General features: G+C 43.4%; 1 protein-coding gene across 1 annotated transcript in view; it reads left to right on the top strand.

The window, feature by feature from the left end:
• ST8SIA1 (ST8 alpha-N-acetyl-neuraminide alpha-2,8-sialyltransferase 1) overlaps positions 1 to 17484 on the top strand; it is a 140796-nt gene extending 123312 nt beyond the window's left edge. The window contains exon 5 of the mRNA XM_002712716.5: positions 16573 to 17484. Within this exon, the coding sequence (XP_002712762.1) occupies positions 16573 to 17059 (487 nt within the window). The 3' untranslated portion in view covers positions 17060 to 17484. The remainder of the gene's footprint in view (positions 1 to 16572) is intronic.
• Positions 17485 to 21240: the final 3756 nt, after the last annotated feature.

Below are 21240 nucleotides of genomic sequence, written 5' to 3'. Positions count from 1 at the left end.
CAAAATGAATCAGTATCCTGTTGAAGTTTGGTATGGCTTCCGTTGCATTTGGAAATGTAGAGAAATAAATATAATTGTTATTCTGAGAACTATAAAAGGGAAAAATTGAGAACACCCATTGTCAGAAAAACAGCAAGCACAATTTTGTTCATCCTGGAAACATGAGATTTTTCTAAATGGTTCCTGAAATTAAAATTGGTTGTATGATTGGTAGAGGGCTTAATGGTTTTCAGAAATTACCATATTCTGTTTACAAGAACACAAGCTGGTGTCTAATGAGAGATTTGTATTTAAGGGTGCTGTTCTGTTTCTTACTATCCATTTTCTGGTTCCAGGCAGGGAGAATCATTTGCATAAAAGCCAGTGAGAGAATGTTGCCTGGCAAGTGTGAAGGCAATCAGAAGTCTCTTTTATACTATCTGAATATTGCTGAAAAAAAAAAAAAACATTTTCTGCTGTTTTCTGTAGCATATTTTGGAAAGAATTAAATACAGTTTGTAAGATAGAGGAAAAAAATACTGAGAAATCCACTGCTTCCTTTTGCATGTATTCATTCAACAAACACCTCCCAGATGCTTGCACTGGGTGAGGCACAGTATTGGGCTTTGGACTCAAAAAGGATACTAGTCTTTTTGAAAGAATTCAGTGCAGGATATATAAAAATTAAAGACCTAATTACATGCCAGGGTGATAAGAACCTTGATAATAATAAATGCTGAAAGAGCACAAAGTTAGTTACTTAATCCAGGCTAAGGTCCTGGAAAACTCTTTCAAGTCGGTTCCAGGAGTGGAGTGCTGCAGGATTAGCGGGAATTAGCAGGGCCAAGAGGGCAGTCCCTTCAGACGGAAGGGGCAGCATGTGCAGCAGCTTAGCGGCGTGACCTAGCAGGATCTGCTGGAGGAGGGTCAGGTGTTAGTGAGGGGCCAGAGTAGAGAGTGCTGATGAGCCGAGGCAGAGAGAGAGGCCGCGGCTGAAGGCAGGGATTATATCACAGGGGGCTGTGAATACCCTGGACTTCATCTGAAGATGAGGCAGAGCCAGTGAACAAGTTGCACTTGACAGTGAGTAACGTGGTCAGATTGGGCTTAGGACAGCTACTTGGGAAGCTTGAAGAAGTCTGTACCAGAAGCCGAGAGATGCGCTTGGATGCTCCTGCAGTGGTGCAGAGAAGACGTGATGGTAACACTGAGGACGTGAGTGAGACAGGGTGGAAACTGCCCCATGCCCTCACGGCTGGATCCCATGCAGGATTCTTCCTTGTTAGGTACGCTGTGAGGGTACCGCGGGAGGGGATGGTTGTGCTCTGCATTGTCATCTATGGGTCCGAACTTCAGTGCTTCCACCATTCCCTGGGGGCCGTAGGATCCTTTGCTGGCTCTGCTGGGTTCTCTTGTTACTGACAGAGTGTTTAACCTGCAGAATGGCTGTTTCATGCCACTCACGCTACAACAGGGAGAGAGGATGGGAAGGTAAACTTGATATTGTGAAAATGGAACTTAGTGACCAACTGGATGTCACGGCTTCAGAAAAGCGAAGAACAGATGTTGACTCTCTGGAGGGCTATACCATCTGCTCATCTAAGACAGGGGAAGGGAACCTTTATTTTTTCTGCCAAGGGCCAATTGGATATGTATAACATCGTTTGCAGGCCATACAAAATTATCAGCTTAAAAATTAGCTGTAGGGGGCCGTGGCTCTTTAGGCTAATCCTTCGCCTGCGGCGCGGGCACACCGAGTTCTAGTCCCGGTCGGGGTGCCGGATTCTGTCCTGGTTGCCCCTCTTCCAGGCCAACTCTCTGCTGTGGCCAGGGAGTGCAGTGGAGGATGGCCCAAGTACTTGGGCCCTGCACCCGCATGGGAGACCAAGATAAGTACCTGGCTCCTGCCATCGGGTCAGCGTGGTGCGGCGGCCATTGGAGGGTGAACCAACGGCAAAGGAAGACCTTTCTCTCTCTCTCTGTCTCTCTCTCACTGTCCACTCTGCCTGTCAAAAAAATAAATAAATAAAATAAATTAAAAAAAATTAGCTATAGGGGCCGGCACTGTGGCGCAGCGGGTTAACGCCCTGGCCTGAAGCGCCGGCATCCTATATGGACGCTGGTTCGAAACTCAGCTGCCCCACTTCCAATTCAGCTCTCTGCTGTGGCCTGGGAAAGCAGTGGAAGATGGTCCAAGCCCTTGGGCCCCTGCACCCACATGGGAGACCGGGAAGAAGCTCCTGGCTCCTGGCTTCTGGCTTCAGATCGGCACAGCTCCGGCCATTGCAACTAATTGGGGAGTGAACCATCGGATGGAAGACCTCTCTCTCTCTCTCTCTCTCTCTCTCTACCTACCTACCTACCTACCTACCTCTCCTTTCTCTGTGTAACTGTGACTTTCAAATAAATAAATCCTAAAAAAATTCATATCTCATTTTTTAAAAAATTAGCTCTAAGTTTATTGAACGTGGAGGCCTGCCTGTGGTTGCCTTGGCAGAACCAGAGCAAGTGTATCTGCAGGCCTAGTACAGCCCGTGGGCCTGACATTGCTCACCCCGATGTAAGGAATGTGGTCGTTAGAATGTATTTTGGAGAGAAAATGTTGAGGGTGAGATGCTTCCCATTGCTCTCCACAGGACTCCTCCCTCACTTTCTTCAACTCCCTGCTAAAATGGCCCTTAAATAAAACAGTACCCCCACTCTCTTTTCCTGTCACTCCACTTTATTTTCTGCGTGGACTTCACACATTATTCTTTGCTTGTCTCTTCTCACTTGAATGGAAGCTCCTGGAAGACAGAGACTTGATGTGTGGTGTTCATTTCTGTATCCCATGGGGCACAGAGTGGTGCCTGGCTCTTCACAGACACTCAGTAAGTCATCAGTGAGTGTATGAATGAATCCATATTAAAGTGGCCAGTGGTCTGCTGGCTGTAACAGTAAGTGCTAACATTTATTAGTGCTACCAATGGGACAACACTGTTCTAAATGGTCTACAGTTATCAGTTTAGGTAACAGCACGTGACTCTGGGCTGGCTACAACCAGCATCCTTGTGTTGTGGATAAGGAGATGGAAGTGTATTCAGCATAAGGCACTTGTGGAAATCCACAGTGTTGGTGAACATCAGATGGAATTCAGCTGCAGATTAGGACTTCACAGTTCCCTGCCAGCCACCAGGCAGCTCTCTGAGGAGCAGGATGGGAGGCACATTGGGAAGTCACTGGCGTGGGTTCAGATGACAGCAGAGGTCACCCTGGTTCTTAACGCTTTTCCGGGTTGATTTGGAACTGCTATTTTGTGTCTAGCAGAGAGTTCAACGCTCTCTCCACTAGTCTGGGAGATTCCTAAGCTTACATCTACATAGCCTTTGTTTATTGCAATCACCCATTTCCTTGCATTGCCTGTTTGCTTCAGTCTCCTATTCCTCTCACCTCCCTGACTGTTGTCTCTCTGCTCCCTACACACAAGGACAATACTGTTCCCAAATGCATGATGTGTAGTAGCAGATTTTACAGGAGGTTTGAGGTGGTAGAGGGGACGCATTGCAGAATTATCAAGCAGAGAACCTTTTCTCTTAGCAGCAGTTTGACCTCCCTGTCACTGGGAACATCCCACTTGTGACAGTGCCCCAGTCCCCAGCATCCCATGCTGTTTCTTACACTTTTCTCTTTCTCCCCTCCTCTCATTCTTTGACTCAGTGGCCCCCAAATTCCTTTGATCTACTTCATCCAGAGAGTTGTTATTTGTGTCCTATAATATTCTCTTATGGCTGACTTTTTCAACACCCAGAGTTCTCCCCACACCTAAACAGTGATAATTCTGTTTCCACAAGAAACATTGGTGTCTGTTGCCTTGGCAGCTCATGACAAGAGCCTCGGGTGATTACTGATGCCATAAACAAGAGTGTCAATTGGTTAAGTCAACAACAGGAGTCACTGTGCACTTACTCCTCATGTAGGATCTCTGTCCTTAGTGTGCTGTACATTGAGATTTAATGCTATAACTAGTACTCAAACAGTATTTTTCACTTTATGTTTCTGTGTGGGAGCAAACTGTTGAAATCTTTAGTTAATGTATGCTAAACTGATCTTCTGTATATAAAGAGAATTGAAAATGAATCTTGATATGAATGGAAGGGGAGAGGGAGTGGGAAAGGGGAGGGTTGCGGGTGGGAGGGACGTTATGGGGGGGAAGCCATTGTAATCCATAAGCTGTACTTTGGAAATTTATATTCATTAAATAACAGTTAAAAAAAATAATATTTTCTTCTCCGCTACACAGGTCCTAGCTTAGATCAGGATACCGAGTGAAATCTTACAGGAGTATGGAAGATGTGAGAAAAAAAAAATCAACTCTGGAGAAATGGAGGGAGGTCAGGAAGTTGCTAGGAAAAAAAACTATGTGCTTTCGAGGGCATTTTTAGTTAGTTTGTTTTCAGCTGAGGGAGACTTGGGCAAGAGCCATGTTGGGGGAAGGGCCAACCAATGACAGTGGATAAAAGAGGAGGCAGTGATGAAATAAGGTCCTTGAGAAGGTGACAGGGGCGGGGCCTAGATTATAGGTGAATGAACTCACCTGTGACAGTACGGCTGTCTTCCATTGAGGGAAAAGCCACAAGATGTCCCTGAAAAGCAGTCAAGAGGCAGACTGAGTTGGGAGCCAGGGTGTATTGCATTCCCACTCTGAAACTTCGTTAGAGTACTTAGCCATTCTGATCCTCAATTTCTCCATACCAGACAAGGGATAATGCCTTCTACATAGAGTTCCTGCAAGGCTTAAGTAAGATAACATGCATTAAGCAAGACTCTTATAATAGAATTTGTTGATTATTTCTGTAATTTGATTAAAGGCCTTTCAATTTTTATCCCAGATTATCACTGGTGTCATAAATCAACAAGAGGCCATATTTGCTACATCTGGCTTTTTTTTTTTCATCAGCTGTGAAAGGGGATTTGTGATTCCTTGGTCTCACTGACATTTGAGGATTGACATTAAACTTGTTTCTCACAGGACGAACAGATCTGCAGCATTGCTGTTGTCCTTGGCTGTAACTTGCTTTCCTTTTAAAGTTGAATCCTCTCTTTCTCTCGCTCTAGTGCTCTCTCTGCTTTTCAATAAAAATGAAGGTAAAAAAATACAATTTTTTAAACAAAAGAAATTCTTTAGATGGGACGTATACATTCCATTTCCAAACCCTTTCGCATGTTTTTCTAACCGGCTTGATCTCTGTGGACAATTGAGTTTTCAGCACATGGTCTAGATTGGTTTCTACCGAAAAAGCCCATACCACTAATAACTTTCACATTGCTAAATCTCCAAAGAGCATTCCCTGGCTTTATGTCACTTGTTCTCTGTTCCATGTTTGCCATTGTTGATAAAGCTCTCCTGAATCTCTCGTTCCCTCCACGGTGAGCACTCCTCTGATTTCCTCTGACTTTGCAGCCCACCGGCTATTGCTACATACAGCTCTGCCTCCCTGGGCCACCATTTCGATGCTGTAGCGTGTCCATAACTTCTTTTCAGGCCACTGTTCTTCTGGGTGGCTCAACATGCCCCGCATGAATTTGTATCTTCCTCTTCAAATTGCCTTCCCCTGTTGTGTTAACGTATTGTGATGAAAGGAGTCACCAGATACCCAAGCCTTCCAGTCCCCTAGTCTGAAACCACGCCCACGTCTAGGGACAGTGCCTATGTCACAGCTGGCACAGGAGAGGCACTAAATGGGACACACACCTCACCACTGCTTCCCAGCTCAAACTCAGTCTTGCTCCATCTAGTCACCAAATTCCTCTCCTCGCTGTAGGACCCTAACAGCAAGCCAGTTGGTCTCCATCGTCCCTTACAGGTGAAACCACAACCTCCATTTCAAGTGGCGGCAGGTCCTTCTGTTACTCTGTCCTGTGCATCCCGGGGCCTCGTCTCTGCCTCCTCCCAAGGCGCTGCGGCTTTCCCATATTAAGTTGTTGCCATTTCTTGTGTGCCACACCCTCACACCTCGTTGCCTTTATCTTTGCTCTTCTTCCAGCCGGTTCTGCTCCTCTTCTTCAGCTCTGCTGATATCACTAACCCCAACTTATTTCTCAGAATTCATTTCAGATGCATCTGTATCTAAAAGTCCTGTCCTAAATGTTTTGTCTCTTAGCGACATTCCCAGTATAGGTTTGGAACCCTTACTCCACAAATATTTTTAAGGTTACATTTTTTTAAAATTTATTTATTTTGAGATAGAGAGAGAGCTCCCATTTGCTGGTTCACTCCCCAGATGTCTGCAAAAGCAGGCTCCAGGCTGAGGCTGATACTGGAAGCCAGGAATGGCGTTAGGGTTTCCTTTGTGGGTGGCAGAAAGCCAATTACTTGAGCCATCACCTGCTGCTTTGCAGGGTCTACCTCGGCCAGAAGCTGGAGTTAGGAGCCAGAGCTGGAAATGAAAAGCAGGCACGCCTGTGTGAATTGCAGCACCTTAATCACTTGACTAAACGTCTTGTCCCAAGGATCACATTCTTAGGGCGTGTTTTACTGCCTTGTCCATCAGCAGGACAGCTTAGCATGGCGTGTTCTTTGCAGCCTGGTGGAGTGTCCTTTTCTGGCGAAGTGACACACTCACAGGATGTGAAGGTACAAAGGGGCAGGGTACTGTACATCAACAGAGAATTGGCATCGACAGGAGAAAGGAAGCAACAGCTGCCCTGGACAGCGGCGATGAGGGGGAACCACCGTGAATGTGGCCAGGGGCCTACAGTGACAGAGCAGGAAGCAAATAATACGAGGAGAGCAGTCGCCCACCGGAAAATTGCCGAAGCATCTGAACAGGAAGCCAACAATAAGGGGAACATGCAAATTAAAGTGATTTAGAGAAAGACATTGGAACAGCCATCGTGTGTAAAGGAAGTAAAGTTTTAAAATGAAGTATGTGTAGGAGATAAATTAGCTTGAACATTTACATGACTTTCTTAATGTGTTTTCTACTGTACGTACTTTATTATTTTTTTTAATTTATTTATTTGAAAGTCAGAGTTACACAGAGAGAGGAGAGGCAGAGAGAGAGAGAGAGGTCTTCCATCCATTGGTTTACTCCCCAGATGGCTGCAATGGCCAGAGCTGCGCTGATCTGAAGCCAAGAGCCAGGAGTTTCTTCCGGGTCTCCCACGAGGGTGCAGGGGCCCAAGGACTTGGACAATCTTCCACTGCTTTCCCAGGCCATAGCAGAGAGCTGGATTGGAAGAGGAGCAGCCGGGACTAGAACTGGAGCCCATATGGGATGCCGGTGCTTCAGGCCAGGGGGTTAACCCGCTGTGCCACAGAGTCGGCCCCAACATACTTTATAATAATATTAAAAACTTGAATAAAAGCACACATGATTCCCATTTATTGTTATTGAAAAGAGTGAACTGGAGACACAATTCTTTACATTTATGAGATTACTAAGAATCTGACCCTTTAAAAGGAAATAACACAAGTAGCACATAAATAATCACTTTCCAAACAACAAAAACTTTCGAGATGATCTGGCTAAAGCTTTCTTTGGAGCCAGCGTTGTGGCACAGCAGGTTAAGTCACCACCTGCAGCACCAGATCCCACATTGGGGTGTTGGTTCAAGTCCGGGCTGCTGTGCTTCTGATCCAGCTCCCTGCCAAAGCACCTGGGAAACAGCAGAGGATGGCCCACGTGCTTGGGCCCCTGGACCCACGTGGGAGACCTGGATGGAGTTCCTGGCTCCTGGCTTTGTCCTGGCCCGGGCATGACTGTCACAGCCATTTGGGAAGTGAATCAATGGATGGACGATATCTTCATTTTTCTGTGTAGCATTCTGTCTTGTCAGTATTTCCATTTCAGTACAGACGTAGCTGTGTCGTTAAGAGACTTGCTGTGTATCCACAGTAGGATATGATGGAAGTTACTTGGCCACCCCCCACCTTGTGATGGACACCTGGGGGGGGTCCTGATTTTCTGCATATTTCAGCAGTCAGTGCCACATGCCAAGCTCTCTTCTTGGTGTTTTGCATGTAGCCGTAAACAAAACGAAGTCCTTCTCCACATGCACATTCAAGAAGGTACACACTGAAGATGTCACACAGGGATTGGCTCTAGCAAAGAGGCAAGGCGAGATGGTCAGAAAGGCTTCCCTGAGGTGCTCTCCTCTGAGCCACGACCCAGGAGAAGGCAGAAGCAGAGGTGCCCGCAGACAGATGCAGGTGCGGGACTGGGGACGGCAGGTCTGTCTACTGAAATCCCAGATCACCTTTTGAACTGCCTGCAAGAGTTCGTGATCGCGTTAGAAGCATCCAAGCATCCAGTTCCCACACTCTGACAGGTGTTACTATCAAGATCCTTGTTTTGTTTTCCCAGTCAGATATGTGGACAGCTGTAGTTTTAATAGGCATCGCTTTAACACTAGTGGGGTTGTGCAGGTTTTGGTAAGTGTGTTGGCCCTTTGAGTTTGCTGTCTCGGACTTGATAGTTCCATATCACTGTGCATTTTTCTGTTTTGTTATTCGTGTGTTGGTTATTTCATTTTCATGTTCTTGTCCTGGGTACTGCTCCTTTGTTGCATGGTGCAATCGGTGTATTTGTTGTTCATTTGCATGGTTTATATTCTGGTTACTAATCTTTTGCCATGTAGGTTGTAAACCATTTCCCCCATCCACTGCTTGTCCCTTTTCGTTATATAAATTTCTCTTGGAGATATCATTGCTTTTAAGGCAGTTGCGTTTGTCAGACTTTTCTTTTATGGATTTTTTGCTTTTATTGCTTCATTCTGCAATGCCTTTTAAATCTCAAATCTTAAAGATAAATTTCTTGTGTTTTCTTCTCATTTTAGAATATATCATTATTCCTCTGGAATTTAATTTTCTGAACACTGTGAAGTATTAATTTATTTTAGTTTCAGTTGACTAAGTAGTAGTCCCAGGACAATTTGAAAAATAGCCTTTTAAAAATTAATTTGCTTGAAATCTCACTTTTATATGGGAAATCCCCAAATATGCATCATTCTGCTTCAAAACTCTTTTCTTTTTCGTTGTGTATTGTCTGTTCTTGCAAGAGTTCCATGCTATTTTTAATACTATACTTGTATAATCAGCTTTGATATTAATAATTTAAATCCTTCCCCTTTGTTATTTTTTTTGTCAAAATTGTCTTGAGCTTCATACTGATTTGTACCTTCCATGTGAAGCTTAAAATCATCAAATGTTACTTTGAGATAATATTGGAGTTTTGGGTTAGATTGCATTGAACCCACAAACCTGTTTAGGACGACAAATTTTCAGTATCCATATTGTCATATATATGTTACAGTCTGTAATTGTTTTAGGTTCATTTTCATGTATTTTGGGGCTCTGTACCTTTTATAACTGAAATGTATGTTTTAATAAATTTTTGGACATGCATATATGATTGCCACTGTGTAGAGATGCTAAGATGCTAATCTTGACCAAGTCTCTGTTGACTATAAAAGTATTTTTTCAGGTTTTATTTTTGGCATATTCTATACAGGTGTTTATACCACCTGAAAATATTAACAAATTTCTTCTTATAAATGTACTTGAAATGTATTTTTAAAATTTTTTCTGGTGTAGTGTGTGTAAATACCTTTATGTTGGCTTCTTATTTTATTACATTTTGACAAGACATTGTGGCTTGTATCGTAATTGCTTTTAATACATGGGTTTTCTTTTTGGACTTAGTATGTGGTCATTTTTAGGTATTTTCTATTTTAAAAATAGACATTTTTTAATTGAAGACTAACCATGACGGTGGAATTGTGTTTATTGATGATTTTTATTAGTTTGTGCTATATACATTGTGAAGCTATCTTGTTGTGTACGTAAGGTTTCCTGACTTATATTTTCTTAGTGATCCACAAAAATCTGTTCAACAAAAATTATTTTATCCTTTTTTTCTTTTAAAAATTGTTTATATTTTTACCAAAATAATGCTAAATTTAAATGTTTGTGGAAGTTTGAGAGATGTATTTTTAGCAAAATAATGCACGTATAGACTTTTAAAAATGTAGAACAAAGCTTAAATGAGGAGCAGCAGTCTTCTGTCATGGACAGTCCACTCCTCCAAGTCGTGTTTAAGAAATCAATTCCGTTAGCTTGTTTAGCTTTTTGCCTTGTTGCATCTGAAAGCAGCCTGCTTGATAAGAATCTTTGAATTTCTGACTCATCTATGGGTTCTTAATAGGAAAATTAAATATTCTGCTCTCCTGCCCTGCTCATCACAGCCCCCTCCCCTCTCATCCACACACAGACTTTCCTGCCCTCCTAATCCAGATCCGTGACAAGCAAGTCAGTAGGCAGTGCCCGCCTTGCAGTCTCCATAAGTGGTTCACATCTGAGACAAAAAGTCCATTACAGGTATTTTATTTCCTGTCCAACTTTTAATTCTCCCCCAGATCTAATAACGCCTTTCCACGGAGCAGTAATTCATCTGCAGACTCCCATTAGAGCTGTAGCTCTTTTTTCATTACTGCCAAACACATTAGCCTGTCGGGGGCACTTTTTGTACTTACCCAGACATCCATCCTGGAGCTGTCGGTTTCCCTCACCAGCAGCTGATTGATGGCTCCCTGCGCCTACCATGCAGCTGTTTTTCTGGAGCTTGCTTTCACCAGGACGCATCTGTTGTTGTATTTTTTACTTGCCAGCAAGTCTTTCTTCAGACCTGCATGTTTGTTTTCTTTTTGTAGCATCCTACTCTGGGCGCAGTAGCTATTAATATTGCTAAACAAACGAATTACAGCTTTTTAGGAGTTTTTTTCTACCCTTGGTTTCCTCTGTGCGCCTCTGTTCTTTGTTTTGTTCTCTGCTGCCTGGTGGGAGGTTGTTCTTCCTCCGCTAGGGATCCTGACTGTCTGTTCCTGTCTGGGGGCAGGAAGCGCCTGCAGACCAGGCAGATGCCAGGTGGCCAGCCTGCTTTCTCTAGGGTGGCTACTGAATGTCCCTGTCTGGAGGTCTGTGACCTGGGCCAGGAGGTGACAGTGTTCTCCTTGGGGACTGTAAGCCTGGCTGCTGACCCCGTATGAACTGAACAGGGTTTCCAGTGTCCTCTGCACTGAGCCGGCTGTCAGGAACCTTCTGTCCCTGCCTGAGGTCTGACACCCCCTCCTAGACACACACTGTAATCACGGATCAGGGCGGCATTGTAAACAGGAGCGCTGTAGACGGTTCCGAGACACCTACTTCCCCACTGTCCTTGCCACTTCTGAGAGCAGCGCTTGGCAAGGTGGAGCTCCACTTTGTTTCCTAGCCGCCTTTTTCACAGGGAAATCGCACAAGGGATCCATGTAGAGTCCGCCTTGTTTTCTTGCTTCAGAGTAGATGTGGATTATTTATTTATTTATTTATTTATTTGACAGAGTTATAGACAGAGAGAGAGACAGAGAGAAAGGTCTTCCTTCCGTTGGTTCACCCCCCAAATGGCCGCTAAGGCTGGTGCAGCAGCCAGCATGCTGCGCTGATCCAAAGCCAGGAGCCAGGTGCTTCCTCCTGGTCTCCCATGCGGGTGCAGGACCCAAGCACTTGGGCCATCGTCCACTGCCTTCCCGGGCCACAGCAGAGAGCTGGACTGGAAAAGGAGCAACCGGGACAGAACCCAGTGCCCATATGGGATACTGGTGCCGCAGGCGGAGGATTAGCCAAGTGAGCCACGGCGCCAGCCCCAGTAGATGTGGATTTGTAAAACTGTTCCCTCTCATTGCTAGATATTTGTTGTGGCAGAGGGGAGGATCCTCATCCCTTCTTTATTCTTTTCAGTTTATATCCTAATTAGAAACCTGTACCAGAGTAGCTGAACATTTTTATTAACTGAATTTCCTTTTTAGATTGTGCTTTTGTCCATTTTCACATCAATAATCTATATAGTCTCTAATTTCATGTATCATAACCAATTTGTCTTACTATAAATCTTTTTCAGAGTAATTCTCTTTTTATTTTAGTTATCTTATTTTTCATGCTAATGAGCCTTGACATAATCAAGTTTCTCAATATTTTCCTCCATCAAAAGATACTTTGTGTCTAATAAAGTCCACAGCTGTTTTTTGTAGTTTCCTTGTCACGTGGATTTTAAATATTTATCTTACTTATCTTGAAACTATTTTGTAATTTTTTTTGTGTAGCGTGAGTCTGTTCCTCCCTCACATTTCCAAATTGCTAGTTAGCTATATCAATATTGTTTATTAAGTAATTTTAAAGGTTTTATTAGTTTTATACATGCACTTTCAAATAATAAATTCTTTGATAAAACGTGCTGTATTTCTCTGCTTTCCACTCTATTCTGTTCATTTGGTCTTTTCTTTCATGGCCATATTCATTACATATTAATCATTTCTATTTTAATAATTCATAGGCTGATCTGATTTCATTTCTTCTTTTTCTGTTGGTATGTCTTAGTTTCCCATTTGTCTGGTACACGGCTCTGCTGAGCTGGGCTGTGTAGGCTATAGGATGAATGAGGCCTTCCCTTGGTCTTCAAGGAGATGTAGTCTTGAAGGATGTGAGCAGTTGGTATTGAGAAGCTCAAAAAGAGACTTTTTGAAGGCTTAAGTTGGGAGGGAGTTAGATGAGTGTAAGAGGGAGAAGCCTAAGTGCAGTCTTGATTTATGGGCAGAACTTCCCCCAAGGTAATGGGCAGAGAGGCAGAAAGGAATGTGTATGTGCAAAGCAAGCACTGGACGAGTGCATGGAGAGGAACAGCTGGAGCAGTTAAGGGCTTGGCCAGTGGCTGGGTGTGAGCCTGCAGTGATCATTCTCTGCAGCACTCCTATCATTCTACTTAAGTCTGATAACAGTTTAGTAAAAATCAAAACCAACCCTATTAAACCATAACTACTGAATTAAATTGATTTTGTACAGTCATTTGTTTAAGAATGGATAGGTACATGGCCGGCGCCATGGCTCACTAGGCTAATCCTCTGCCTGAGGCGCCGGTACTCCGGGTTCTAGTCCTAGTCGGGGCGCCGGATTCTGTCCCGGTTGCCCCTCTTCCAGGCCAGCTCTCTGCTGTGGCCCGGGAGTGCAGTGGAGGATGGCCCAAGTGCTTGGGCCCTGCACCCCATGGGAGACCAGGAGGAAGCATCTGGCTCCTGGCTTCAGATTAGCGCAGCGTGCTGGCTGTAGCCGCCATTTGTGGGGTGAACCAATGGCAAAAGGAAGACCTCTCTCTCTGTCTCTCTCTCTCTGTCTAACTCTGCCTGTCAAAAAAAAAAAAAAAAAAAAAAAAGAATGGATAATAATAAAATGTAATAGATAGGCCTTTTTTTAACAGTGTCAATAAAATTAAGACTGTAATCAGGTATGTGTGTTCCTTTTCACTATTAAAACTCAGAGAAGCATACCCCCTTTGAGGAATAATCAGTCAGCTTTGAGAAAGGGAACACGAACTCAGATGTCCTGATTTTTTTTTTTTACTTTTTTAATTTTTTAAAATTTTTTTGACAGGCAGAGTGGACAGTGAGAAAGAGAGACAGAAAGGTCTTTCTTTGCCATTGGTTCACCCTCCAATGGCCGTCACGGCCGGCGCACTGAGGCTGGCACACTGCACTGATCTGAAGGCAGGAGCCAGGTGCTTCTCCTGGTCTCCCATGCGGTGCAGGACCCAAGAACCTGGGCCATCCTCCACTGCACTCCCGGGCCATAGCAGAGAGCTGGCCTGGAAGAGGGACAACCGGGACAGAATCTGGCGCCCCCACCGGGACTAGAACCCAGTGTCCCGGCACCGCAGACGGAGGATTAGCCTATTGAGCCACGGTACCAGCCTAAATACTGAATTTTTGAAGACGACCCCCACTTTAGAACTGCATATATAAAGGGAAAGAGGGAGGCTTTTTCCCTCTGAAAATGGCATCAAGAATAAAATTAGAGGGACTGGCACCGTAGCACAGTAGGTTAATCCTCTGCCTGTGGCGCTGGCATCCCATATGGGCACCGGTTCTAGTCCTGGCTGCTCCACTTCCAGTCCAGCTCTCTGCTATGGCCTGGGAAAGCAGTAGAGGATTGCCCAAGTGCTTGGGCCCCTGTACCTGCGTGGGAGACTGGGAGGAAGCACCTGGCTCCTGGCTTCGGATCGGCGTGTTTCCAGCTGTTGCAGCCATTAGGGGAGTGAACCAACAGGGGAAGACCTTTCTCTGTGTCTCTCTCTCTCACTGTCTGTAACTCTGCCTCTCAAATAAATTAAAAAAAAATCTTTTAAAAAAAGAATACAATTAGAATATGTTAAGTAAGATGTTGAGGGATAGACACAGAGAGGTAGAGAACTTACACTGATGCATTGGTCTTCTAAGTAAGTGCATCTCATATATGCCTGGAGCACAATCACCAGAAGTGTTGGATAGCACATTCAGCTCCCTGGGTGACTCTGACCAGAACCCTGGCAGCTGTGGTGGCAGAGACCTCTCCAGGCTGCTATGACCAAAGCATGAGAACCATGTTCAAATGACATAGGGGGTTACCTACCTGGTGTGTCCACATGATTGGTAAAGCATTCATGATTTTCCAGAGAGAGTAGAAGATCTGGGTAAGTCGAGGAGAGAATAAAGGAATTGCTGGGAAGAGCCCATTTTGAAGTTGGGAAGCAGGAAATTGTGTGGGAGAGGTCAGCCGAGCTCCAGGAAATTGTTGAATGTGTTCCCATGGCTTCCCCCACCGTCCAGAGCTTCTACTCAAAGACCCTGTTGTTATTTCTCTATTTTCAGGGGCCAGGACAAATTGCTATAGTAGGCTACTGGGGCAAGGACATAAAGAAAACTGGGCAGATTTCTCTTCCTCCCTGGCTTGTGAAACACACCTTTCTTTCTTGGCAAGCAGAGCAACTAACAGTGATTGTTACTGAGACAGTCCTGTGCATTTTGCTTTTCAGAATTTGATTTTCATGTGTTTATGATGAGCCTATGTACGACTCGGGCCATACTTCACTCTGTGGGCCGTGGTTCTGCTCTGCTCTGCTCTTAGATGGGGATGCTGCTGCTCCACCTGCACATAACCTGAGATGAGCAGCTCCCTTGTCCTGAAAGAAAGCACTGGTGGCAAGGCCTTGGTCTAGTTCATTGTTCTCTCTCTCTGCCTGCCCGCCTCCCTCTGCTGTCTCAGCAGCTCTTCCTTCTTTCTGCCTCAGATCAGCTTGGGCAGTCAGCATTCATATCTGTAGGTTCTGCATCCATTGATTCAACCTACTTTGTATTGAAAATACAGGAAAATAGTTAAGTTATATTCATATGGAATATGTACAGACTCTATTTTCTTGCCATCATTCTCTAAACAATATAGCGTGACAGCTGTCTATATAGCTTTTGCATTGTATTTGGCATTCTAAGTCAACTAGAGAGGGTTTGACTTATATAGGAGGATTCTATGCAAATACAATGCCATTTGATATAAGGGACTTGAGCATCTTCAGGTTTTGACAATCTTGAGGGCTTCTAGGACCAATTCCTCCATGGATACCAAGGAATGATTGTACTTCCAGGGTTCGTTCTTTGACACAGACTGATTGACAGCTGTCATGAGTGATAAAACATAAGTAGTAACTGCTCTGAAAGTTCCAGTTCACAACAGAGTGATATCCAAGCAAGTTAGAGACACATGAAAGGTTTTTCATGGTACACTTTATCTTCAATCCAGCTCCCACCAATCCTACCTCCCCCATTCTAGGGACACAATCCTCATTGCTTCAGTACACCTTGCATTCTTACCTGTCTACTGTGCCTGCTAGCTTAGTTGCTGTTACCTCTAGTGTTTCCCTAGGCAACTGTATTTAAATAGTGCCCCCTCTCAGTGGCTTTCTCAGACCTCGCTCCCTCTTCCAACACAGAATTATTTTTTTCATCAGTGTTGTGTTTAGAACACTATATCTGACTCATTTTTACTTTTGTGTCTTGAACTGGACTTGAATTTCTTGCGACCAAAAAGTGGACCGTTAGTTTTTTAATTCCTCAATGTTTGATGTGTAGACTATTTATCATAAACTTAAATTGACTATATTTGAACCAGCAGTCCTGTCTTGATATAAATGTAAATCAAAAGAGCATAGGAAAGTACAAGTTCTTTGGAGCAGGCAGTCTGGGCAAGTCTGCCATTTTAGTGACAAGTCTTTCTTCTCTCCATGTAGTATTATAGTTAAGGCATAGCATTGACTCTTCTGAATACTCGGAGACTCATAGAATTGTGGTGGGAGCACCTAACTTAGAATCAGTGCTTTGATATGCAGGAAGAGACCAGGCCTGTACTCATGTTGGCCACACAATGAGCTTTTGTGAAAATCACAGCCAACAACCTTTAGAAATTCATGAGTATTAACCCCTATTACATTCCAGAAAAATGTATTCTGGAAGAGAACAGAACATACAATGCATTTCACTTCAGAGAGAATCTCATTAAGGAGTATTAACCTAAGTTTAAGGCATTGGGGTAGGGGAAAGGCAGGCTGCTTGATGAGAGATAATTGGTTAATTCAAGGAGGATTTTAAACATAAGTGTAGTGTGTTTCATGTGTTTTGCTGAGATTGTTTGACTATCAGAGTCATGAGAAGACAGTAAAGTGGGTTTTGCTAAGTTCCTTTTTCTCTAGGGTTAATGGAGCTGCTTATTCTCTTTAATAGGTTTCAAAACCTGCTGTGGTCCAGAAAGACGTTTGTGGACAACATGAAAATCTATAACCACAGCTACATCTACATGCCTGCCTTTTCTATGAAGACGGGGACCGAGCCATCCCTCCGGGTTTATTATACACTGTCAGATGTCGGTGCCAACCAAACAGTGCTTTTTGCCAATCCCAACTTTCTCCGTAGCATTGGAAAGTTCTGGAAAAGCAGGGGAATCCATGCCAAGCGCCTGTCCACAGGACTCTTTCTGGTGAGCGCAGCCCTGGGCTTGTGCGAAGAGGTGGTCCTCTATGGCTTCTGGCCCTTCTCTGTGGATATGCACGAGCAGCCCATCAGCCACCACTACTATGACAACGTCTTGCCCTTCTCTGGCTTCCATGCTATGCCGGAGGAATTTCTCCAGCTCTGGTATCTGCACAAAGTCGGTGCATTGAGAATGCAGCTAGACCCGTGTGAGGATACCTCCCTCCAGCCCACTTCCTAGGGACAGTGGAAGAAGGAAGGACTGAGCCAGGGTATTTTTGTTAGCTTTTCTACATGACTGCAGAAGGGGAATGGTCACGCTGTTTCATGGATTTTCAGAGACCGCTTGGGAAACAGGACAACCAAACTCCATGCAAAACTTTGCTTTTAGTAATGGCTAGGAGGACAAACAAGAAATGAACTAGCCTGTGAAACATTTTATCACCCGCCATGGATTTGCAACTAGTACAAGGCTGATGAAGCAGTGTTTGTGAAGCACACGTCCATGGGTCACATCTCGAAGATGCAATTGAAAAACAAGGCAAACTCTAGTCATTGAGGCTGAGGAGGTAGAATAAAGTCTACCTGCAGGGGCAGACGTGTTGCCAATTGTCAACATAAACCGGCTTCATGATAATAATAAAACCTGTCTTACTAAGACCGGCATTAGAACTATAGGTTTTTTAAAAAGCATTATTTATTTTTGCCCTATTTCGGGGCCATGGGTATGGGGTAGATTTAAAAAAAAAATCCCTTACTGAGTAATAGGGGTACAAAATGCTACAGCTGATCATTGTGGTTTGTTGAACCAAGTCTATATTAACTGTAGTTCGCATCCGTTTAAAAAAGTTTAAATAAGAATTGCTTCTTCCCCCTGTGTCAAGTCTGCTTAGGCAACGTGAAGCAATGTTGAATTCAGACTGTGTTGATTTTCAGTCCGGAAAACATGAGCCACTTTCCCTCCTCAGAATGTAAGCTGTAAACTCAATTTTAGGTCTGTAAGCCTGTTTGCATTGTTACTATGATTTTAGTGCGAAGTGACCAAGTGCAAGTGCTTTAGTTGTGTATGAACTGGCATAATTGTCTTCATAATTTATTGTTCAGGGCTGAAGCTGAGCACAGTGATGTAGAGTCTTTGGATTACAGGCCAGAAGGTAAATCCCTTTGGATGATACCATGGTATAGTCGCTCTAAGGTAAAGCACGCATGTGGACACATGCAGGCAGGCATGGGCACATGTACACACATACACTTTCACACACACCGTGAACAAAGCTCATTCCCAGCAACTGTGACAGCTGAAGCCCCAGGACTTGATACAGCAAAAATCTGTCGTCAGTGTTGGAAAGCCACAGTGTATCATGTGCTGTCCCCTATGTGTTGTTGTAAGACAGGCTAGCTTACTGAGAGTGCAGAAGGCTTATACCACCGTGAGATGCAGGTCTTAGCCCCACCAGGTGCTTACCTGAATAAGCAGAGTGTTCTACTCCTTTTGAAATCCCCTCCCCCAGAATGTCCTTAATGGGCCCACTTTGGCCATGGTCACACAAGGCACAAGGTGGGACTTGTACAAATAGTGGCTGGTTCCCTTAGTAGCGGGTAGGACTACTTAGCTTGTGACACTGCTTTGACATCCAACAAGAAAACTCTATTATTAAATTGCATTTACATGTAAGAGAGAGGCAAAGCTGCCTTCCATATTTGGGCTTTGGAAGGACTTACTAGAGCTCATTATCTTCATTTTAAATGTCACTGAAATATTGGTAAACTGTACCAAGATGCTTGATTTCAATTTTTGTGGTATAAACTTAGTATCTTATAACTCACACAGATTAAAACAAGTGGCGTTTTTCCATGGGTTAATTTGCAAGATGTCAAGATAGCAAAGCCCTTGAGAAAATTCTTCATCATTGGAGTTGGCAGTTTTAAATGTGTTTGAATATCGAGATTATTATAGAAGTCAGCAGTTAAAGTAGAACTGGTTGACATACATAGGTTATATAGGTACTTAAAAAGTTAAGAATTAGCATCAGTTCTGTCCAGAAATGGTTTGCTATTTTGATCCTACTTGACAACCAAAATCTAATGAGAACATTACTATGAGCTGAGTTAATATTCACTTTATTTGCAACCCTGATTATGTTTTCTATGTTGAGCTATTATTATTTAATAATTGAGACAGGAATACATTTTTACTAATACACTTCATTAGAAATATAAAAGGGCTAACAAAAAACCATATATAAAAGTTAATAAAATGTCACTCAGATTAATGTTTTAATTATTAAAATTGTTCAAATGTAACTAATGAGTTCCAGAAAGCCTATATTATCATTCCATCAAAAATGCAACCTGGAAATTTTGTGTCTTATTGTGATTCCTGGAATACATTCATGCACTAGTTTTACACCATGTGTAGCTGATACATTTGTCAAACTATGCTCTGTAGCTTCTGAAGGGCAAATGGAAATGGCCAGTCCTGGGAATGTTCTATTAGACTTGAGCTGCTCAGTTGGAGTGATTCCCCTCTTCCCTCTGGCAATATTTTCATTGCCATGACTCAAGGGTGCTACTAGTATATAGTGCGGAGAGGCCAAGGATCCTTTTAAAACATCATACAAGGCACAAGTTGGCCCCTTCTAGCAAGTAATTACCCAAGTGAAGTTTTGACTGTTACACATTATCTTCACTCACGGATATGCATACCTGCTCAGAGCACTCAAAATATGACTACAGTTTAATGAACGTGTTTCCTTAGGGTGCGTTACAGTTTGGCATTGCTTTCTAGCCAGAGTTCATATGTGTGCTCTGAAATGCTTTTTTCTGCGGCTAGTCAGATAAATGTACTAAGCAAGAATGTGTGCGGGGGGCGTGGGGGCATGAAGCTAGACATCTCTATCTTAATTGGGATCTGAGAGGATTCCAAGGATCTGAGAATTATCTTGTAAGGTACTGTGACATATTTCTGTGATTCTATCGAATTCTAAACTCCCATAATTTTATTTTATTTTCCTGAATATAAGACCCGCAGAATTGGATCAGGTACTTTACCAAGTTTGGTCAGTTATATTTTAATAGTACCAGCCCATAAGATTCAGCTCAGGGAACGTCCAGGTTATGGTACGTGCGTTCAGTAAGTGATTCATGCTTGATCACTTTGAGCACATCTGCCAAGAGAGAGCATCGTTTTCTGTCATCAGGCTAAATTGTAAACTGTTTTGTAATGGCAAAAAGTAGTTTGCTTCATGGAGGCAAATAGAAGGGAGGAAAGTCTTAATTTTTATTGGCCCCAATTTGAGAATTGCATCGATTGCAAGATCATGAAAAAGGATAATCTCTTTTATTTTGACCAGATGTCATAAAAGTAAGATAGGTGAAGGATTAAGTCATTCTACAAGAAGAAAAGTCGTGTTTTATCTGAGGGGTTTTTATATGGAAGAGAACTCCTGGATGCGCATGCATCCTGTAGAATATTTTACCGAAAGTTAAAACCCAAATTGTGCATCTCAATTGCGTGATTCTTAACACAAAATGTTAGGAGGTACTCCTTGGGTTTTTTCCTCTGTACAGTTCAGTTTTAGCTATTTTAGCAGAGGTCAGAAATAAATGATTGAAAATGACAGATGTTCAAACAGTCCCTTTTGTTTGGCTTTGTGAAGTCTGATGCCCTTCTTTTGGCTAAGACCTTGTTAAGGCTGAATTTAACTTGTACCTGAAGAAAGCTGAGCAGTGTGGTTTGCCATGGGGAATGACTGAAAGAATCATGGGGTTCCATATTTGCCAAAAATATTCTTAGACAAAGGATTTAAAGGAATGATAGAAGTGATCCAAAATGGAAACAGTAATGACATCTCATCAACACCTTGAGTAGTTTTACATCTTTGTTGTATGCAACCTACTATTCCTTTGTTTGGAAACCAAGAGTTTAAATTTCTATTTGAAAATAGGAGTTTGTGAAATTTTTAACAGACATATCTGTGTTGGAAGAAATCTAAAGGGGAAGATGTCACCAGTTCAGAATTCTAAGACTTTCCCACCAGACCCAGGTAGAATCTGCCCTGTGTTTGTACAAGTCCAAAGAGCAGGATCTGTAAGGACTTCTGGGGACAAGTATGTGGAAGAGTGAAGACTGGGAGTAATACTGCCTTAATCGTTTCTGTACCTTGCTAGTGTAGAGGTCAGCTCTCAGATCCAAAGACTTCTGGTGGGTGCGCATCTGGTTGGAAGTGAGTTACCAATTTCAGGCTGCCTGCAGCTGGAGTCAGCATTAAATATAACAAGCAGTGTTGACAGCTTCATTCTGCCATGTGCCGGGGAGGGAATCATCACACCCCGGAGCTCTCAGCATTCAAGGAATCAGAGAGGTCTCTGCCCTTGACATTGACTGTCCGTCTCCGTCCTGTTCCTGGAGCAGGCTTGGCT

This window comes from Oryctolagus cuniculus, chromosome 9, assembly GCF_964237555.1.
Source record: "Oryctolagus cuniculus chromosome 9, mOryCun1.1, whole genome shotgun sequence".
In the NCBI taxonomy this organism is placed as follows: Eukaryota; Metazoa; Chordata; class Mammalia; order Lagomorpha; family Leporidae; genus Oryctolagus; species Oryctolagus cuniculus.
The sequence above is the reverse complement of the archived record's forward strand: the minus strand, read 5'-3'. Positions and strand labels throughout refer to the sequence as shown.